At 38.2% G+C, this 18847-nt stretch overlaps 1 protein-coding gene across 1 annotated transcript in view; it reads right to left on the reverse strand.

Moving 5' to 3' along the window:
• Positions 1-11819, reverse strand: part of LOC144821934 (tyrosinase-like) — a 57142-nt gene extending 45323 nt beyond the window's left edge. Inside the window, exon 1 of the mRNA XM_078679084.1 lies at positions 11527-11819. Coding sequence (XP_078535210.1) covers positions 11527-11729 — 203 coding nt within the window. The 5' untranslated portion in view covers positions 11730-11819. The remainder of the gene's footprint in view (positions 1-11526) is intronic.
• Positions 11820-18847: the final 7028 nt, after the last annotated feature.

Below are 18847 nucleotides of genomic sequence, written 5' to 3' on the forward strand. Positions count from 1 at the left end.
CAAGTAGACACAATTAATAAATGGCTCTCTAGAGCATGCGATCAAGTGGCCCCTCTTAGACGTGTCAGAACCAGACGCGCCCATGACGCAAATAGATGGTTCAACACCGAGCTCAAGGAGATAAAACTTACTGTGCGGCAAGCAGAATGCGCCTGGAGACGCGCCTACTGCCCCACGCTTAAATTGTAGTATATTAGCACTCTTAATGAATATAAAAAAGCGATCCTCCTTGCTAAGACCAATTATTTCTCTTCTAAAATTCTCTTGGCAGCAAACCAGCCTAGGGAAATTGTTGCCACTGTTCAGGAGCTGGCCTCTTCAGACAGAGTCACTCTCAAACCATCCCCCTCCCAATCCATCTGTGATTCTCTCAATGATTATTTTATTGAGAAAATCAGAATTATTAAGTCAAATATACCACCACCCTCCTCTTCCTTCCTTGACCCCCATCCCCCGCCCAACCTGTCTCACTTTGACCAAATACCCCCGTTGACTAGGGAAACTTTTTTGCCTCTGCTTGTCAGGACCAAGTCAGGATCCCCTTCTGACATCTGCCCCGCACATATCTTAAGACCGATTTTCTCTGTTTGCCCTCTGCCCTCCCTTATTTTCCTCAATGACTCTTTGGTGCAGGGCATTGTCCCGGACTATCATAAGTCAGCCACAATAATCCCTATATTATAGAAGCCCGGTGCAGATCCCACTTCCCTTTCTAACTACCGCCCCATCTCCCTTCTCCCGTTCCTGGGTAAAGTCTTAGAATGCCACGTCACCAAAGCTCTTAGTATGTTTGTTGAGGGCAGTGGCTGTTTAGCCCCCTGCCAGGCGGGCTTTCGCCCGTCCCATTCTACTGAAATGGTAGTTCTCTCTGTTATGGATAAGCTCAGAGAGGGGATGGACGTCAATTTGCCCCAGGCGCTGGTCCTCCTTGATTTGTCCATCGCTTTCGACGCGGTTGATCATTCCATCCTTCTTACCCGTGTCGAGGCGGCCGGCATAGGGGGGCATGCCCTGGCCTGGATCACTTTCTTTTTGAAAGATCGCACGCAGGCCGTCCATCTGGCTGACTTCTCTGCGCCCTCACGCAAAGTCCCATGTGGTGTCCCTCAGGGCTCTTCCCTCTCCCCTCTTCTTTTTAATTTATATATTTCTCCTCTTATTTTCGCTCTACAGCAGATGGAGGTCACGGTATTTAATTATGCCGATGACCTCCAGCTCATCTTCACTCTTTCTTCTTCCCCGGAGTCCATTCACAATTTCCAATCTGTTATGATTTCCATCAGGGACTGGATGAACTGCAATCACCTTAAGTTAAACCCTGAAAAAACCGAATTGGTACTTACAGGTGGCAACTCCAGTCCCTGGACCCCTTTGTTTTGGCCCCCCTCCCTGGGTACCTCTCCTTCACCCTCTCCCTCAGTCAAAGCCCTAGGGATAAAACTCAACAGTCACCTCACCCTGCACTCCCAGATTACCTCTGTGGTTTCATCCTGTTTTTTGATCCTCCATACTATTCGGAAGATATCACGGTTCTTTTCCCTCTCTGCTCTAAAACTCATTCTTTTGGCCATGGTCATGTCACGCCTTGACTATGGCAATATTTTATACACTGGTGTTCCTGCCTATGATCTGCGACGTCTTCAACTGGTCCAAAATCAAGCCGCTCGACTCATCTATAATCTCTCTAGATCACATCATGTCACTCCCTTACTTAAGGCTCTGCACTGGCTCCCTATTCGGAATTGCGCCCTCTTCAAGATGGGCTGCATGACTTTCCAGGCCCGTGCAGGCACTGCTCCAGCCCTCATCAACTCTGAGATCAAAATCTACACTCCCAGTAGAGAGCTCCGCTCTTCTGCTCAGTCCCTTCTTTCCGCCCCCCGCTTTAGGAAGAAGAAACTTGAGGGTGTTAGGTTTTCCACCCTTGCACCCACCTTCTGGAACTCTCTCCCCCTCACTGTTAGAGAGGGAGAGGTGTGGCGCCGCGGCCAGGGCGACTGACGCTGGAATCTGGGGATCAGGGTTCGATCCCCGGCTCCGGCGGCAGGTTAGCCCAGCACCATGCGACTCTGGGCAATAGCTTGCTTAATCTTCCCGACGGCCCCCAGCACCTAGAGACCCTAACGGGTGATTGTGCGCTATACAAATGTGGATTATTATTATTATTATTATTATTATTAGATCTTCTGCTTCCTACCCTCAGTTCCTTAAAGCACTGAAGACTTTTTTGTTTTCACAAGCCTATGTGGTTTTGGTTTTGGTTTGGCTGCAGGGTTCTGCCAGCGTTTACAGACTGTTCAAAATGCAGCGGTCCGAATAATATGTGGTATTTCCCTCAGAGAGCGCATCTCCCCCCACCGGCGCTCGCACCACTGGCTGCCAATACAGAAGAGAGCTGAATTCAAAGCTCTTACACTGGCTCACAGGGCAAATAAAGGACAAGGCTCTGCCTACTTGTCCTCCTGTCTACGCCCCTATAGGAATGTGAGATCTCTTCGCTCCAGCTCCAAAAAACTTCTTACCACCCCTAGATTCAATAAAACTCGTTCTGGAGGGAAAACCTTCCAGGTTTGCGCTGTCTCCCACTGGAACAAACTCCCTCCCTCCATCCGGATGATCCCGGATGAGCTCCCCTTTCGCAAGGCACTAGAAACTTTTCTCTTTTGCTGATTTCCTTAGGAGTAAGATACATCTACACTCACAGGAGCGCCGGGACACCCCGTTGGGGTAGCCGTGCGCTATACAAAACACACTAAATAAAAATAAATGTGCTCTAACGGCCTTTCCTTGTTCTCTTGGTTTTGTATCCGCAGCGCCAAGAAACCGCATGGTAGTCGTGCGCTTAACAAGTATTTTACCTTCAACTTCAACTTCACCATGAATACGTGGTGTGCACAACCGGTATGCGACCTGTCCGCGACTCCTTCTCACGTACATTCACGACACATGCAAATTACGGTATGCGACGCTTGTGCGGTGGCAGACACCACGTGATGTTATATTCATGCTGGGGCGCACTGGGTGCACGACTCCTGAAAAATGTCTATGTTCTAAAATTATATGTAAGTGTCTTTAATGTACATATTAGGGCAAAAGATTATCTAAGGCATTCATTAAAATAATATACTTCTACTTGTAATAGCCGTATATTATTTTAAAATAAATTTTTGCGAAGTCGGATCCCATGTGACCTAAAAAAAAAATTGATTGGTTTGTAACATATACCACTGTAACTATTGAAGGACCCCACCCATTTTAAATATTCTGTTTGGAGCAGTTGATGAGAGACATCTCTTCTTCTTCCAGAGCTGGGTCTGGAATTATTTTGGTGTTTTTAAAAAACTTGCATTGGAGAAATGCCATCTGGTTCGCAAGCTCCTCATCATTCTTCAGATGAAGATATCTTGGAGGAAGATCCACCCAAGCAGAGGCTTGAATCAGTGGTATGGAAATTGTTCACCTTTCATGCCGGAGAAACGGTCAATGCAAGAAAAGTCACATACTTGCTGTGTGACCGGGTCGTGTCGCGAATCCGTAACAAGAAATACTCCTGTGGAACAGCGAGTATGTATAAACATCTGCCGACCATTCACCTGAAGAATCTGGCACGAGAAGAAATAAGGCGTGCAGCAAAAAATCTACCACCAGGCATTGCTAGCACCTCCCGAGCGTCCACTTCAGCACCACCAGCAGACATTCGCCCCGAATTTGCTTTTCTGCAGCAGCACTGTACTAAGTGCAAAACCATCATCTCTTATGGTGAACAGTCAGTGGAAGCTATTTGTGCAGCTCAACAGAACCACAAATGCTTTTGGAACGATGTTGAATTCTAAAACTCTTCCTTGGTGATTCTGTATCCCAAGGAATTCAAATATGTACAAAAATACATACAAGGATCCTTTGTCTGCGCAATTTTATGAATAGAGATATGCAGAGCGATTTGTTTTTGGTGTTCTGCCAGACAAAGCTAGTGAATTTAGTGTATTTTAGCTTCTTGGAAATAAAACAGTTTGTTGGGCTGTTTTTGCAGTCTTTTGGAATACTATTGAGAAGCGCTTCTTGTAAATATGACTTACAACTAGTATTTACAAATGTTTTGGTTTAAAGTACAGTCTGTGGGCTGTCCTTTGTTTCTGTCTTAAGTGTTGATCTGTGGGTTAAATGTGTGTTTAAATGTCTATGTGGTTTGTGGTTTTACATTGCAACTTCTGTAAGTAAATAGCGATTGCGCTATTTATGAAATAATGGCTATTAAGTGCGCTGTATTATGTGTTATGAGTGTTTGACCCTTTCTGTACATGTCTGGAATGAGCCCAATTTGTGTGTTTGTGTTTTTTTCTTGTTATCTTCAGTCTGTTATGCAAAATGTAATTTAATTAATATTAAATAAAAATTAAATAAAAATCGAGAAATGAACCATATGATATGCTAAATAAATTATATGTTACTATTTAATTAATAAGAGTAAGCAACTATCCACATGTACAAACTGCTCATACTTACAAGATAAAATTAGGATTCACATTCAATAGGAATATAAAAAAGGCCTCAAAAACGAAATTGTGTGTTTTGAAATAAATAAACAATTATAAAGCATTTTCCTTAGATACATTGTATTAGATATTAACAGGCAAACACATCATCTAAATACATTGGATGTTGCTAAACTGCACACACATTTTAGAACTAGAAATGTCTCAGTTTTAAATATACTGTCCCCTAGCTTACATTTCAACACTAAGAATAGCTTTACTAGCTGTGTTTTTACTGCTGCTAAGCAAGCAGCTGTCGTTTTTGTAGGCCACGAATAGACAGGAATGTTCACTCAGCCAGGATTTTGTCAGTTAAACGCGGGTGAAACCCTGCATTTCAGACTACTGTTTTTTTAAAGTTACGAAAATCAGGTTCATTATTTTTGGATAACAGGCGAACATCTAACTTAAGGATTTCCTTTCTTAAAGTCTTTTACATAAGCACATTCTTGGTTCTGATGCTAAAAAAAATAACTGTCCTTTTAAAAAAAGTGGCGCAAAGATTTGTCATGTTTCAAGTTAGGCTTCTGTGCTTAGGCTTGTGAATGAATGCGTCTAAATATGATAGGCAAGGGATGCAGCTTACTTTTTATATGTGGAATTATCAAAAATGATTGGTTTTATTAAAAGAATAAATTATTAATTATGAAACAAAATATTAAAATACGTGCTTTTAAATTGTTTTTTAAATATTTATAAAGCCTAATAGTCATACTGTGACCTCCTACCATTAAAATAAAATTTAAGTTGTGTTGTGTTGTACTGCATAATGAGGATTTTTGCAAATGAAATATCACTCTGCGCAGGCGTAGCAAAACTCATTTAAATAAGGTTATATCTGATTATTTTCAATTTCTGACTCCTGGGCTATGTAATGAACATTCTGATAATTAATATTATGCAAAGAAATTATAGGATATTCATTTTTAAGTGCCCCAAATATCAAAGTCGAAATTGGGTACATTTCACTATTTAAACTGCATTTTTTTTTCCATTTACAGTAGCTTTTAAACTGCCTTAGGCTTCAGTAATTGCATACAATTAGGGATAATACAAATAGCTGACTTCTATATAATTAGACAAGTATATTGCACACTGCTTATAATTGTATATGTGAACTTTGATTAACAGATAAGCTTTGCCATATTTATACAGCACTAATGCTTAAAAGCTGAGGCAATTAAATTTGTACATTTGCTAAAAGGATTTTAAGCCCTCTCAAAAGTGCTACGTACCTCCTATAACTTTGTTTATGCCCAGTTGCTACACACAGGGGTTGATAGTGTTGACAGAAGTGAAACCTGTTTCAGATTTCCTACTGTCATAATGGGGGAAGGAGGCTAGCTCCACTACAAATTAATGCTAGGTAATATGTATGTTGCTCTCTCCTTTTCTCAAATTCTCATAGCACAAATATTTTTGAATAGCGCAGCAACAATTGTGCAGAAAAACGGTTTTTAAAATGCCTCCATATAGACCAGGTAAAATACTAAAAGAGGGGAATATTTGTCAAGAAATGTGTAAAGAAATATTTTAAAAGTCAGAGGCTTCATAAAGTCAGGAAGGTGGTCAGGTTTAATCTCGGAATGAATTAAAAATAAATCTCAGGAATTTGTTTACACAGCACAGAACAGACATGATCTGAGGGGGCAAGAATATTTTACAAATATATAAACATTGATGAGAACGCTTTAATGTCCAAGTTAATTCACCCATTGTGTAGCAAACAACTAGTGTAATACTTGCTTCCACAGCTCAAAACAATTATGCTATAGGTGGCTTAGGACTTTAGCACCCCTGTAAGTCCGTAGTAAATGGTACCCCAAGTACGTAGGGCCTGAGTGTTAAAGAGGGACCCAAAGGGCTGTTGCATCTCTTATGCCAACCTAAGGGGCAAGCACACACATTCCACATCGACGTCCATTGCAGGCTGCGTAACATGGTGCAAGCCATGAGTGAAAACATGACATGACACACTCCTGTGTGTCATGCCAATGTAACTGCTCACCCACACAACCACAAAAGCGAACATTTGGGGTGTCATTTGTGCCTCTGTAATTCTGTAGTGAGTTACACAGTGTACCTCTTTTGGGTCATCTATATAAAGAGACAGCTTCCTGTATGCACCAGAAAAAAAAAAACACAACCACCAAACCATTGTTAAATGCTGCACATTCATCATAACACTGGCAAAGAAAAACGTATAGTAATACTGTTTTAAACATTGTTAGCATTAATAAAATGAATAAATATATAGGTTTTATTACTGCCCATCCTGTTTGATGAAATTATGACGGGATCAGTAGTCTAGATTGTAGTTTCCTTATTTTGATCTTTAAGGGGAATTAGATGTGGGTAGTTTTGTTCTACAAGTCTTAGGTGATAACAGAATTATTGTACTTTTGCAAGGGCATTTCTAGTTTTTTTTTATTAGCTAGTCTGTGTAAATAAACTGACAGTCCTTATTTGAGCTGATGTTGTATAGTTTGGATCATGAAAAGTAGAACGCAGGGAGGATGCCCATGTGATCCTTAGGGAAAAATGTTTTGAAGGAAATATTGTTTTATAGATAAGAACCCTGTTAACTTAGCAGTTTTTCATTTTCCTGCTGCTCCTATAACATGAGAGCATGGTCCAAAAGCGTATAATGTAGGTATAGCACACAAATCTGTCCCACCTATCTCAGTTCTGAGCACTGAAGCTGACTATGATTGTAATCATTTACATGTAGGAGTAAGATGTGTTAGTATTTTTCTGCATTTTATGTTGGTATGTAGACCTTGTATACCCTGTAAAGCACTCTGATACCCTCACGGGTCAAGTTCGCTCTCTATAAGACACTAAAGTAAATAAATGAATAAATAAATAAGAATAATCATTTTAGAAGTGTATTTAGTCCTGTACAAGTAATGTAAAATTTATGAGTAAAAGTGTAGAACATTTCCTTTTTTTTAAGAGTTTTCAGCAGACAGACTTCCCATGTAGCTATCTACCCTTCGATGGCAAAGGATAATGCTCCTACATTGAAGTTAGTGAGATATGAGAAGTACCCAATTGAAGAGACTAGAAGTACTGCCTTTGCCTTTGAGAGTGACAGTGCATTCTAGACCAGAGTTGGCCCATGGCTTCTGGCCACTCTTTTGAAGATTGCAGGCCACCTGCTTGCAGTCCCATTGTTAAATACAATGAATTGTTTTTGTACTATATTGACGGAAATTAACAGCTGTGTCAGGTTTTTATATCACCAGGTTCTGCAGGATCTTCCAGAATAAAAGGAAGAGTCATAATAACCTGCAGGTCAATGATTAAAGATGAGTCCTAATTCCCATCAGTGACAGCTACAGATGAAGGGCAGACGTCTTGGACCTACAGTTCCAGCACCCAGAGAGTAGCAAGGCTGGACAGTGATTGCCAGCGTGCCATCAATGGCATTTCCAAAGCATCGTGCTTGCTCCATCAGACAGCGTTGGACATCAGACAAGAAGGAGGAACTGGTGCCCTGTTTGCCACAGAACCAGCATTTAAGTACAAAAGAGCGAAAGAGAAGGATCCCTGTTGTTGATGGCAGGGTTGGTTTGAGGCTGTCATGTGTTGGTAACCTCTGACAGAGCGCCGTCCCATGAGCCCCTTGGCCTGAGTTTTGGCCACCCCCCTTTTCTTTGCTCTAACGGAAAGGTGGTGCACCGTAGGATCCAAGATTGGCAAAAGGCACTACATTGTGGTACCCATGTTGAAAGGAAAAATAAAATGAACGAGCAGCACGAACGTCCTCTGACACTGAATAACGAGTGTTGGAGCCTAAGAATGTAGCTGAACATGAAATTATATTGCTTTTTCTGTCTAAGCAGTACCCGGATCTGCACGAGATGATCTGTGCCCACGATGAACGAAGAGCACAATATCTGTAGTGTCTGCCGCAGAGGAGAGACACGGGTGCACTGCATTGAGACATTGAGACTTTCGAGTGAGCTGTGAGTGTTTGCCAGGAGGGCACTCCAACAGATACTGAGAAGCATTATTTTCATGGAAGGCCTGGATCAAGAGGCCCAATGCGGAAGAAGACAACGGAAGCAGAGTTAATGGACGAGAGAAGCCTACCAAAGAGGCTTAGAGCGGACTTTGGCATAGTTGCAAAAGTGATTCCAGTGTAATTGTATAAAGTGGGTGTTGAATATGTTCCCATTTGACTGAATTGCCATGGAAGAGGAATAGCCTCTAGTGGCTCCGCCCCTAGCATCCAAAATGGTCCACCAGAAGTGAATTTGTGTGACTGTTCTTACTGTTCTGCTGGCATCGTTTTAAAATAGTGTTCTGTCTGTACTCTGATAAAGGGTATTCCCATTTCACCTCAGAGCATTGATAAGGATCGCCACTGTCTCACCTGAGTATATAATAGTCACTGAAATGTATAGGAGCCCTGAAAATGTCTACTTGATGATTTTAGGATTTGCTTTAGCTTAGGACTAGAAAAATTATAATTCTGTTTGTGATAGTGGTCATTACTTTCTCCTGCTATCTGAATGTTAATTTTGACCCAATGCCCCGTTCACCTTGTATTCCTGCTTATAGCTTTCATGTACCTGCTTAAATGAAATGTTTAGTATGGAAAATGCCCACCTAGCAATGAATTAGGATATTAATAAATGTATGAAAAATTAATATACAAATATTTTCTATGTTCCTACTGGATCATAGGAATGTCTTCAGCTAATGCTAAAACGGTTGTCTGTTGTAAATTGGAAGCAATGGGATAGCATTAGCAGAAGCCATCTTGTAATTAGAAGTTATCTTATCCGCTTTGTGAAAGCCATTTTGTATTTCTGGCAACCATTTTGTTTGCCATGTGCTCTGTCCTACCTTTCTGTTAACTGCTCTTGTAGTCTGCCTAGAGACAAACTATGTTTAGCATCTTCCACCTTCGCACATGCCCAGAAGGGCCTAGCTAGTAGAATGCACCTGCCTCTCTAGTATAACAGTCAGGCTATTTTTGCTGCTGTATGGAGAAGTAACTCTCCTCCCACTTTGTTGAGCAAACAGAGTCTGCATGCCCATCTTAGTCATTTTGCATGCTTACATGAGCCAGGACTGCCCCTTGGTTTTATGCTGAGTATGTAACCCTTAGCATATATAAAGCCTCTGTTTTCTGTACTCCTCAGACTGCCTCATTCAGTTGCTAAGGCTTCTGTCTGACGTAGTCTCACTCATTTGAGTTTATTAAAAATTATGTTTTATATTTCAGCTTCTGTGCCAATTTCTTCTTTGTGAGTTTGAAAGGACTAAGTATCAGTGGAATCCCTGAGAAGTGGATTTTGTCCTACACCACCTTCATGGCAAAGATACATCACATACCTGTTTTGTTTTTGCCCCATGGTGCGCCACATTGTAAATACAGCGCATCCATCGTGGTGATGTCACAATACACAATATCTGGTATATCCCTGGGGATATGCCAGTTATTGTAGATCTGCCCATTACTGTATTAATGTAGTAAACAGATTACTACACATTAACCAATGAGTCACTACAAAAGTATAACAAGAGTGATAGAGTGTTTGGTGGAAGTGTAAGGATACAGATTGGGGAATTGAAGTTTTAAAAGACAAGTTTGAAAAGTGCACGCATGGTCTATAGGGGTTTGAAGCAGTCCATGCCCTAAGGCCCAATTTGTACCATGACTACTTGGGTACTGGCTGAATTATTAAAATTCTGCAAGAAGAGTGTCTGGCTGAATGTATAGCAGCTTCACTTTTAGAACAGTGTATAGATAAGCACATACTGCTGTATGGTGCACTACTATACTGAAACAGTAGTGTGAGAGTGTTTGGTGAAAGTGTAAGGATACAGACGGGGTAATTGAAGGTATAAAAGACAAGTTTGCAGGTGCAGAGAAGACTGCAAAAATAGTCTATAGGGGTTTAACGCAGTCCATGGTCTGAGGCCTACTTTGCTTCATAATTACTTGAGTACTAACTGCATGAATAAAGTTCTGCTAGGAAAGTGTCTGACTGAATTTATAAGAGCTTCATTTTTAGCACAGTGCATAGATAAGGACATTCTGCTGAATAGCTCAGTGCAACACTGAAACAGCAATCACAGAGAGTTTGCTGCATATGTAAGGATACAGACTGGGGAATTGAAGGTTTAAAAGACAAGTTTGAAGGTACATTGAACAATGCATGCATAGTCTAGAGGGGTTTAAAACAGTCCATGCCCTAAGGCCCACTTTGCACCATAACTACTTGGGTACTGGCTGAATTATTACAATTCTGCAAGGAGAGTGTCTGGCTGAATGCATAGCAGCTTCACTTTTAGAACAGTGTATAGATAACCACATACTGCTGTGTCGTTCACTACAATACTGAAACAGTTGTGTGATATTGTTTGGTGAAAGTGTAAGGATACAGACTGGGGAATTGAAGGTATAAAAGAGACGTTTACAGGTGCATACAAAACTGCATGCAAAGTCTATAGGGGTTTGAAGCAGTCTATGGCCTAAGACATATTTTAATGCATGAGTACTTAGGTACTGAGTGGATGAATACAGTTCTGCAAACAAAACTGCCTGACTGAATTTATAACAGCTCCAGTTTTACCACATTACATAGATATGCAAATACTGCTGAATGGCTCACTACAATATTGAAACAGTAGAGTGAGAGTGTTTGGTGAAAGTCTAATAATACAGACTGGGGAATAGAAGCTATAAAAGACAAGTTTACCGGTGCATAGAAAAGTGCATGCGTAGTCTGTAAGGGTTTGAAGCAGTCCATGCCCTAAGGCCCACTTTGCAACATGAGTACTTGGATACTAGCTGAATGATTACAATTCTGCAAGGTGAGTGTCTCAAACCATTAGTATTATATAATAATAAATGTATTCTTGTAACATCTCATAATTTAATAGAGCTTCTAAAATAATTTCATCAGGTATTTCATTTTCCTGGTTATCAATTTCAAAAGTCATATCATCAAACTCAATGTCATCTAATGCTTACAAAAAATCAGCATCCAAAGTTTCGTCTAGAAAATCACAGCTGATATCTGCAGCATTCATTTCTTCCTCTTCATTCTCGCTGCTCGTAAAAGGTATGTTCAGATCTTCTATGATACTGTTACTAATTTCAAAACCGTCTTCCATATTGTTTTGTTGATTTTCCATGGTGAATTTCTTATGTTGTAGTTCCTTGTACAAAAACATAAACACTTCATTTTATAATTTTTCCTAATACAGAACACAAAACTAGCTTTATCTACTATTTTGCCCTTTAGAAATATTATACAAATACCATTCTCAACTACTTTATAAGATTATATAAATATAATTATTTATATGAATGTTCATTTTTTAACATTTCTTACATTTTCAAACCAGTCACTCCTTATCACTATAGGAAAAACCTCAGGCTGTTATAATAAAATGCAGTACTAAAAAAAGTAAAATATGTCTATTCACCTTACCTGTTCCAAACTGGTAGATGTGTTGTAGTAAAATGCAAAGAATACTGGTACACTCAGTATAAATATATTTTAAGTTTTTCAAATGTATATAAAAGATACAAACCATCTTTGCACACTCATGTACTCCATCCATGTTTTGTTACTTCAGCTTTGTAGAAGCACATTCCATCGGCCATTTTTAACAGTTACTTATACTTATCTTAAACATAATAAATAATAAAGAAATTATATATTGTAAAATTAGCATCTGTGGAAGACAAAAAAAATACAATTACAATATATCCTTTACAACACAAAATAATTTGTACAGCATTTAATTTGCCTTTTTTGCTGTTCTCAGAATATATTGAATTTCACTAGAAACAGTGAGTCCAATAGTACTCATCACATAACAGTGGGCAAAAAAAAGACAATCGATAAGATTATCTTAAAAAAAGAATATTCAACATTTTCAATAACAATCTAAAAAATAGAAATAAAACATATGTTAAATGTTTTTTTCAAACAGAAATTTCTTATGTAACTATGAGATATCTCAAACAATCTTAAAATACCAAAACACTATCATTAATTTTCATACACTGAAAACAAAGATACTTCTAAATATATGCTGACAAAATATACAAAAATAGTCCTTGATAGTTTTATATACTTTTCCTCATGGCCAAATAGTATATCTCAAATTCTTAGTAAAGAAGTTCCTCAATAGTAATCCTCAGCATCCGTCTCCCACCTTTCTGATCCAAAACCACCAACATCATTTGCAACGTCACCCAGGGCTCATCCCTCAACTCAACGCTATTCAACATCTACACGGCACCCTCACACAAAAGACCCGTCATCACAACCTGAACATTATCTGCTAAGACAACGACACCCAACTCATCTTCTCCCTCACCATGGAGCCACATACCACCGAAGGACGTAACCAACTGCATAAGGATCAACTTTCTCAATCTCAACTCGGACAAACACCTACAATGACTACAACGAGTCCAAAACACTTCCGCCAGACTGATCATTAATGTCCCCTGCCGAAGCCACATCACACACCACCTGAGAGATCGACACTGGCTTCACGTCAACAAGAGGATCACCTTCAAGCTCCTTACCCTCACTTACACAGTACTCTACAACACCAGTCCAACCTACCTTAACAGCAGTAATCCTGAAAGGCCAAATTTTGTTCCTAAAATTTCGGCTTTAAAAATATTAGGTAAGAATTTGGTAACTCTTTAGGCAAACATTGTTTACAAACCAATTGACTATTATTACAATGTATCCAACCTTTCAGACATTTTAACTAAACAGTGTAATGTCCAGATTTTGTATAAGGTCTATCATGAAAAATAATTGCTACAGCTAAAAAGTTCTTCCTGATATTGATAGTTGAGTAGTTACAACATTTTTTATTAAAGTTTCCAATTTCCTTCCATCAGCTCTACAACTTTGCAGCATTAAAATTACATATACTGTCCATATCTCTGTATAAATAATGTTGATGACATTTCTGATTTACATTGGCTACACTCCATGTTTTGACTTGCTCCTCTAACTAGATTGTTAAACGACACTGATTCACAGTCTGGTAAACTCAAATATATACATCTTTGACTGTCTATGTTAGTGCTACATGTAAACAAACAATTTTCACAGTCTTGTTGCCATTTATAAGAAAGGCCAAAAGGGTTTTCAATATCTACACCTTGATCTTCTAGTACACCCAGCATATACATTAGAAATTCCTGACAATCTTGCTGAATATTCTGCATAAATTGAGTACAACCAGAACATATGTCCAAAAAATTTCGAATATCAGAAACACTTTGTATTTTACTTTTATCACTACTACATTTCTCATAAACAGAATATAACAAGGAACAGAACCTTTCTTCCCGATTTTCAACAATTTGCTGTTGTAAACTTTCAAGAAAAAAAACAACATTAACAACTACATTGGCATAGCAGTTGACACCAGAACTATTTTCAAACTGATAACCAACATTGTCTTCAACACTGTCCTTTTTCTTTTTGCTCACAATCACAACTTCATCTTATTTATTTTCTTTCTCTACAGCTTCACTACATATATTCTCAAATCTTCTTTTTCTACCTACCTCATGCTTTACAAATACTGGATATTGACCTAAATTGAGTGCATATTCATTTCTTAACCTATTATACTCTTTCATACAATTCACATCTGCAGTAATTTTTGTCTCATCAAAAGCAATCAAGTACAATCCAGATAAAGTTCTCACTCATAACAAAGCAAAGTATGCCATACCTTCTTTAAACATGGTACTTCCAATATTTACTAAAGCACTATCTACACTTAAACCTTGAGATTTATGAATGGTCACTGCATACGGCAAAGAAATAGGAAACTGTTTTCTGCGAACATACAAATCTTTTACAAGCAAAAACCGAGCTGAACGACGACTAAATTGTTGTACTTCTTCAATTTCATCAAATTTGATTTTCAAAAATTCAATACCATCTCTATTAATGTAATTAACGAAATCAGCTATTTTAACCATTGCTCCATTTACTAAACCTTTTTTCACATTCAAATTACGTCGTAAAATTACTCTACAGTTTACACGTGCATATAAATTATTTTCGAAACCAGCAGTTTTACCTATCGATTTTTCTAAAGAATCCAATTTCCTCTTCAACTTTTCAGTAAAATAATAGTGATTCCTTCATGTTCTATTTTATCAATAGCTTCCAATTCAATAATTTCTTCATTTTCCAACTTTAAAATGTCTTCATTGAATATAGAACATTCACGCAGTGTTGGCATTAAACAGATTACAGATGTTTTCTGCATTTCTCATATATACTTTCTCAGGGACAATATTTTCATTTGGAAACAAATTGGAAAGTAATCGTCTCTGTAAAGCTTGTTTGCCATGTTCTGTCACTTTTCCAATTCTTATATCTTGAAGAATACTTCCATAATCTGCATCATTTGCCTGTTGCATATTTGTAATAAGTTCCTTTTATTCAAAAAATGACCAAATGTTAACATTTCCAATGCTCCCCAAAAACTTTCTGGTATCTTCATGCGCCAGTGTTTTAAACACTTGTTGTCCTTTTAGAGGAGTAAGTTGTAGTAGATCTCCTAAAACTATGACGTGCTTTCCTCCAAATAATACGTCATAGTCTGTTTTAAGAATTTGCTGCATTCTTAAATGCACAAAAGCAAGCATTACGTTTGATACCATGCTTACCTCATCAATAATGAGAAGTTTCATTTTATTCAACACTCTTGAAACTTCACAACAAGCTTCTCCAGATAGCTTGTTGTATTCCAATTTGTTTTCATGCTCTACTGGTAGCATTAATAAACGATGTAAAGTAATTCCTTTAATATTGTGTGCCACCAACCCAGTTGGAGCAGTGACAACACAAGACAAATGCAACTCAGTTGGTTTCTGTAGATAAGTTGTAATTACTTTAATTAATGCCTTGACCGCGGTAGGATTTACCACGGTGCGCTAAAGATTTTAAAACCCCGCAGTTCATGACGAGCTGAGCTCGTCATGAGTGTACGAGAGGTGTACCTCGTGACGAGCTGAGCTCGTCATGAGCGTCAAAGGGGTTAAAAAACTTTGTCCTGTTCCAGCTTGACCACTCACGTACATTCGGATAGGTTGAAATGATGAGCAAGAGCACTCTTTCTTTTCATGAAGTAATCCATGGTTAATCTGTTCTCTAATTTGCTCATAAATTTGTTTCTGCTCAACATTTAGTTGTTCTTCCAAGTTTCCTAAGTTTGTTACATCTTCTTGAGATTGATACATTGCTGTTTCCACCTCTTCCGTAGCAGTTGCTGCTTCATTTTGAACAATAGGTACTCCTAGTGGATCCTTACTCAACGGAGCAGAAGTTTGACTGTCTTGAGAACTGTCTCTAGCAATCTCAGCTGCAATTGTAGCTTCTTGCTCAATTTTGTCATTCAACATTTTCACATAATTAGCAAAAACAGGACATTCTGTAGTATCTTTACTTGCGTTGAAGGAATCTTCATAGCTCTCAAAATCTCCAAATATTTCCAATTCTGAACGCCATGGCTTGAAAAGTTGCAAAAGAGCTAAGTAGTAAAATTCCCTTTTGTCAGGAGTTTCGCAACTCAGTTTACGGTGATTAATCAAATGTTGTTTTCTTTGTTTTACCAAACATTCTTCAGAACCAATCACGGCATATATACCATTATTGATGTTTTCTGTAATATTCCCTTTAAAAATATAGTTTGGCAGCACTTCATAGAGACAGATGTTCTCAAGATGATGACTTCTATTTGGATGATATGTATCCAACATATTGGTTTTCACAATATCTGTACTTTCCGGCTCTTTTTCAGCTTAATATTCAATTTCTTGTAGAGATTTAAGTACTCAATTTTGTGTTGCAGCAAGACCTAGACTCACTCAAATGATTCTTCTAGATTTGGAGTATAGACCTGCAGAGGATAAGCGATCCAAGCATTCATATGCTCCAATTTCTCGATGAGATACCATCTACAAACTATAACTATATAATTTCTTACTTAGACTCTTCTTGTGATAAATCTCTTCCCACATTTCCTTCAAATCCGTCTTTTCTGATTTTGTTATGTAGGATGTTACATATCGAGCAACAGCAATAGAATTGTCCGCAATATATTGAATATCCATGTTAGCATTACACATGGACAAAATGACTGTGTTGTAGTCATTTATGTATTTTGACTCTTCATTTCTTGTTAAGTTGTAGGTATTTTTTGGAGACTTTCTTGTGATACTATGTCGCAAATATGACAAAACTGTTCACTCTTCCTTTCGATATTACAGGACGTGGAAATCCAAAACGACATTTGGTGTAGAATTTCTCCTTAGGTTTGTACTTTCGACGACAGTATTTCCCACACAGATGGCTTTGGTATCGTAAGACTTGTTGCCTTAAGTCTTTATCTTGTGTACTTTTGGGTATATCACATGTAGCATATTCTTCAATAAAAGACAACACAGTATCATCTGAGTCTGTTCCAAATTTGGGAGCATCTTTGATCCATATTAGCATATGTATGTGATGAGCACCTCCCGCTTGATTCTTCTTTCTCCAAAAGAAATCCTGAACCTCTCCAAGAGGATTTTTTTTATTGGTGATAAAAGACATCATAGCTTCAAATCTATGATTGAAATACCTGCATACATTAACTGGATCCAAAGAGCACAATTCTCCAGCTGTCTTGTATTCAATATTTAGTATATTTGGATTTGCCTCTCGAAGAAATTGAAGTAAATCATCCCAAGCATATTCAGCACAGCTCAGAGTAAGGAACCATGTAGGAGTTCCTAAGTTCCTTAGCATACATTTTAGTTCTCCATGACGGCGGTACCAGTACTCATTAGTACTACGCTGACATGCCATGAGATTAATTAGCTGAGATTCCAAAACAATTATCTTTCTGCTGTACTTTATCCATAAATTCCTTTGCCGAAACATTTTGCAGATCTACACATGTTTTCAATATATGGTTTACGGCATAAGAAAGTCCAGACCAATCACTCGCAAACAAAAGATTAAACAAATATGGAATACATTGTCCAAATCTTGGATCTTCTGCATACAATCGTGATGTCCGGTATTCAGATGCAGGAATCTGCACAGGTCGTTCAAAAAATTGAGGGAATCAATGAGCTTCCAAGCTTTTTTCCCATACACTAATGGGACTTACCTTTGCTTCTTTCATTTGGAATAACTCTATAGTATTCCCCATCACTTCTTTAGAATGAAGTGGATGAACACTGTAATGTTCGTAGATTTCTTCAGTTCTGGACACATCCACTTTTTCAAATTGCCCAGATGGCGAGTCACTATATTCTACTACAGTTATTTCTTCTTCTCTCACATACACATTTTTATAATATTGATTATTTTTTACCTGATACAACGTTGCCTTTTTCACTTTCCTAACATCCACTAATTCGTGCCAGATTTTCTTACTCTCAGTAGGAACGCCATTAATAAGAATAACTAAAGGTTCATCTTCTACATTTTCTACACCAATTGTTTCCATATTTTTCTTTAAATCTAGAGGCAAATATACATCTCTTACCTTTAATCCTCTCTGTAAATCTGAAGGAGGCAATTTTCCTGTCTTAGGCTCCATACGAACAATAGCCTGAAATGGGTACAAATATTGAATAAGAATAGACTTATAGGTATTTAAATCCATCAGTTCAGAAGGAATATTTACCAACTAGCAGGCATTTTGTTCTCCTCTAATTTGTTATAACAATATTTACAAATACGCTGATCAGAACTCAAATCAAAACAATTCTCTACCAACAAATAAGTTGCAAATTCCATCCACTCATTATTATTTTCCTTTTCACTTTTTAAATACAGATCAACAGTCCTGGGCTGATTTTTATAATGAGTACGTTGACAACAAATACAAGAATAATTTGGCCTTTCACCTGAAATCACATTAAACTTTGTAATTTTTTGCTCAAAATATTCTGTACTACAATATTTTACATTATCTTCCACATTTCCTTCCATTAATGTATCAATTTCTGCACTGTCTTTCTCAGGACCAAAGTAACTAACCTGAATTTCATCGCAAACGTTCATAAAGATCCACTCGAAAGAGCACTGTTCAACTTTTTTAACATTAGTGCTGGACTTTTTGCATAATGCAATCTTCTGACTAATTTCTTCATTTCAGTATGATGTACTGCTAACATCCTGAAATTGTGAAAAACACTTCGACATACTTTTTTAGAAAGACAAGCCAGAGAATGACCTTGCAAACCAGTATTTTCTCTCACTCTGCAAGGGTCTAGTCCTTGTAACATCTTAATC

This window comes from Lissotriton helveticus, chromosome 2_2 (assembly GCF_964261635.1).
Source record: "Lissotriton helveticus chromosome 2_2, aLisHel1.1, whole genome shotgun sequence".
Lineage (NCBI taxonomy): Eukaryota > Metazoa > Chordata > Amphibia > Caudata > Salamandridae > Lissotriton > Lissotriton helveticus.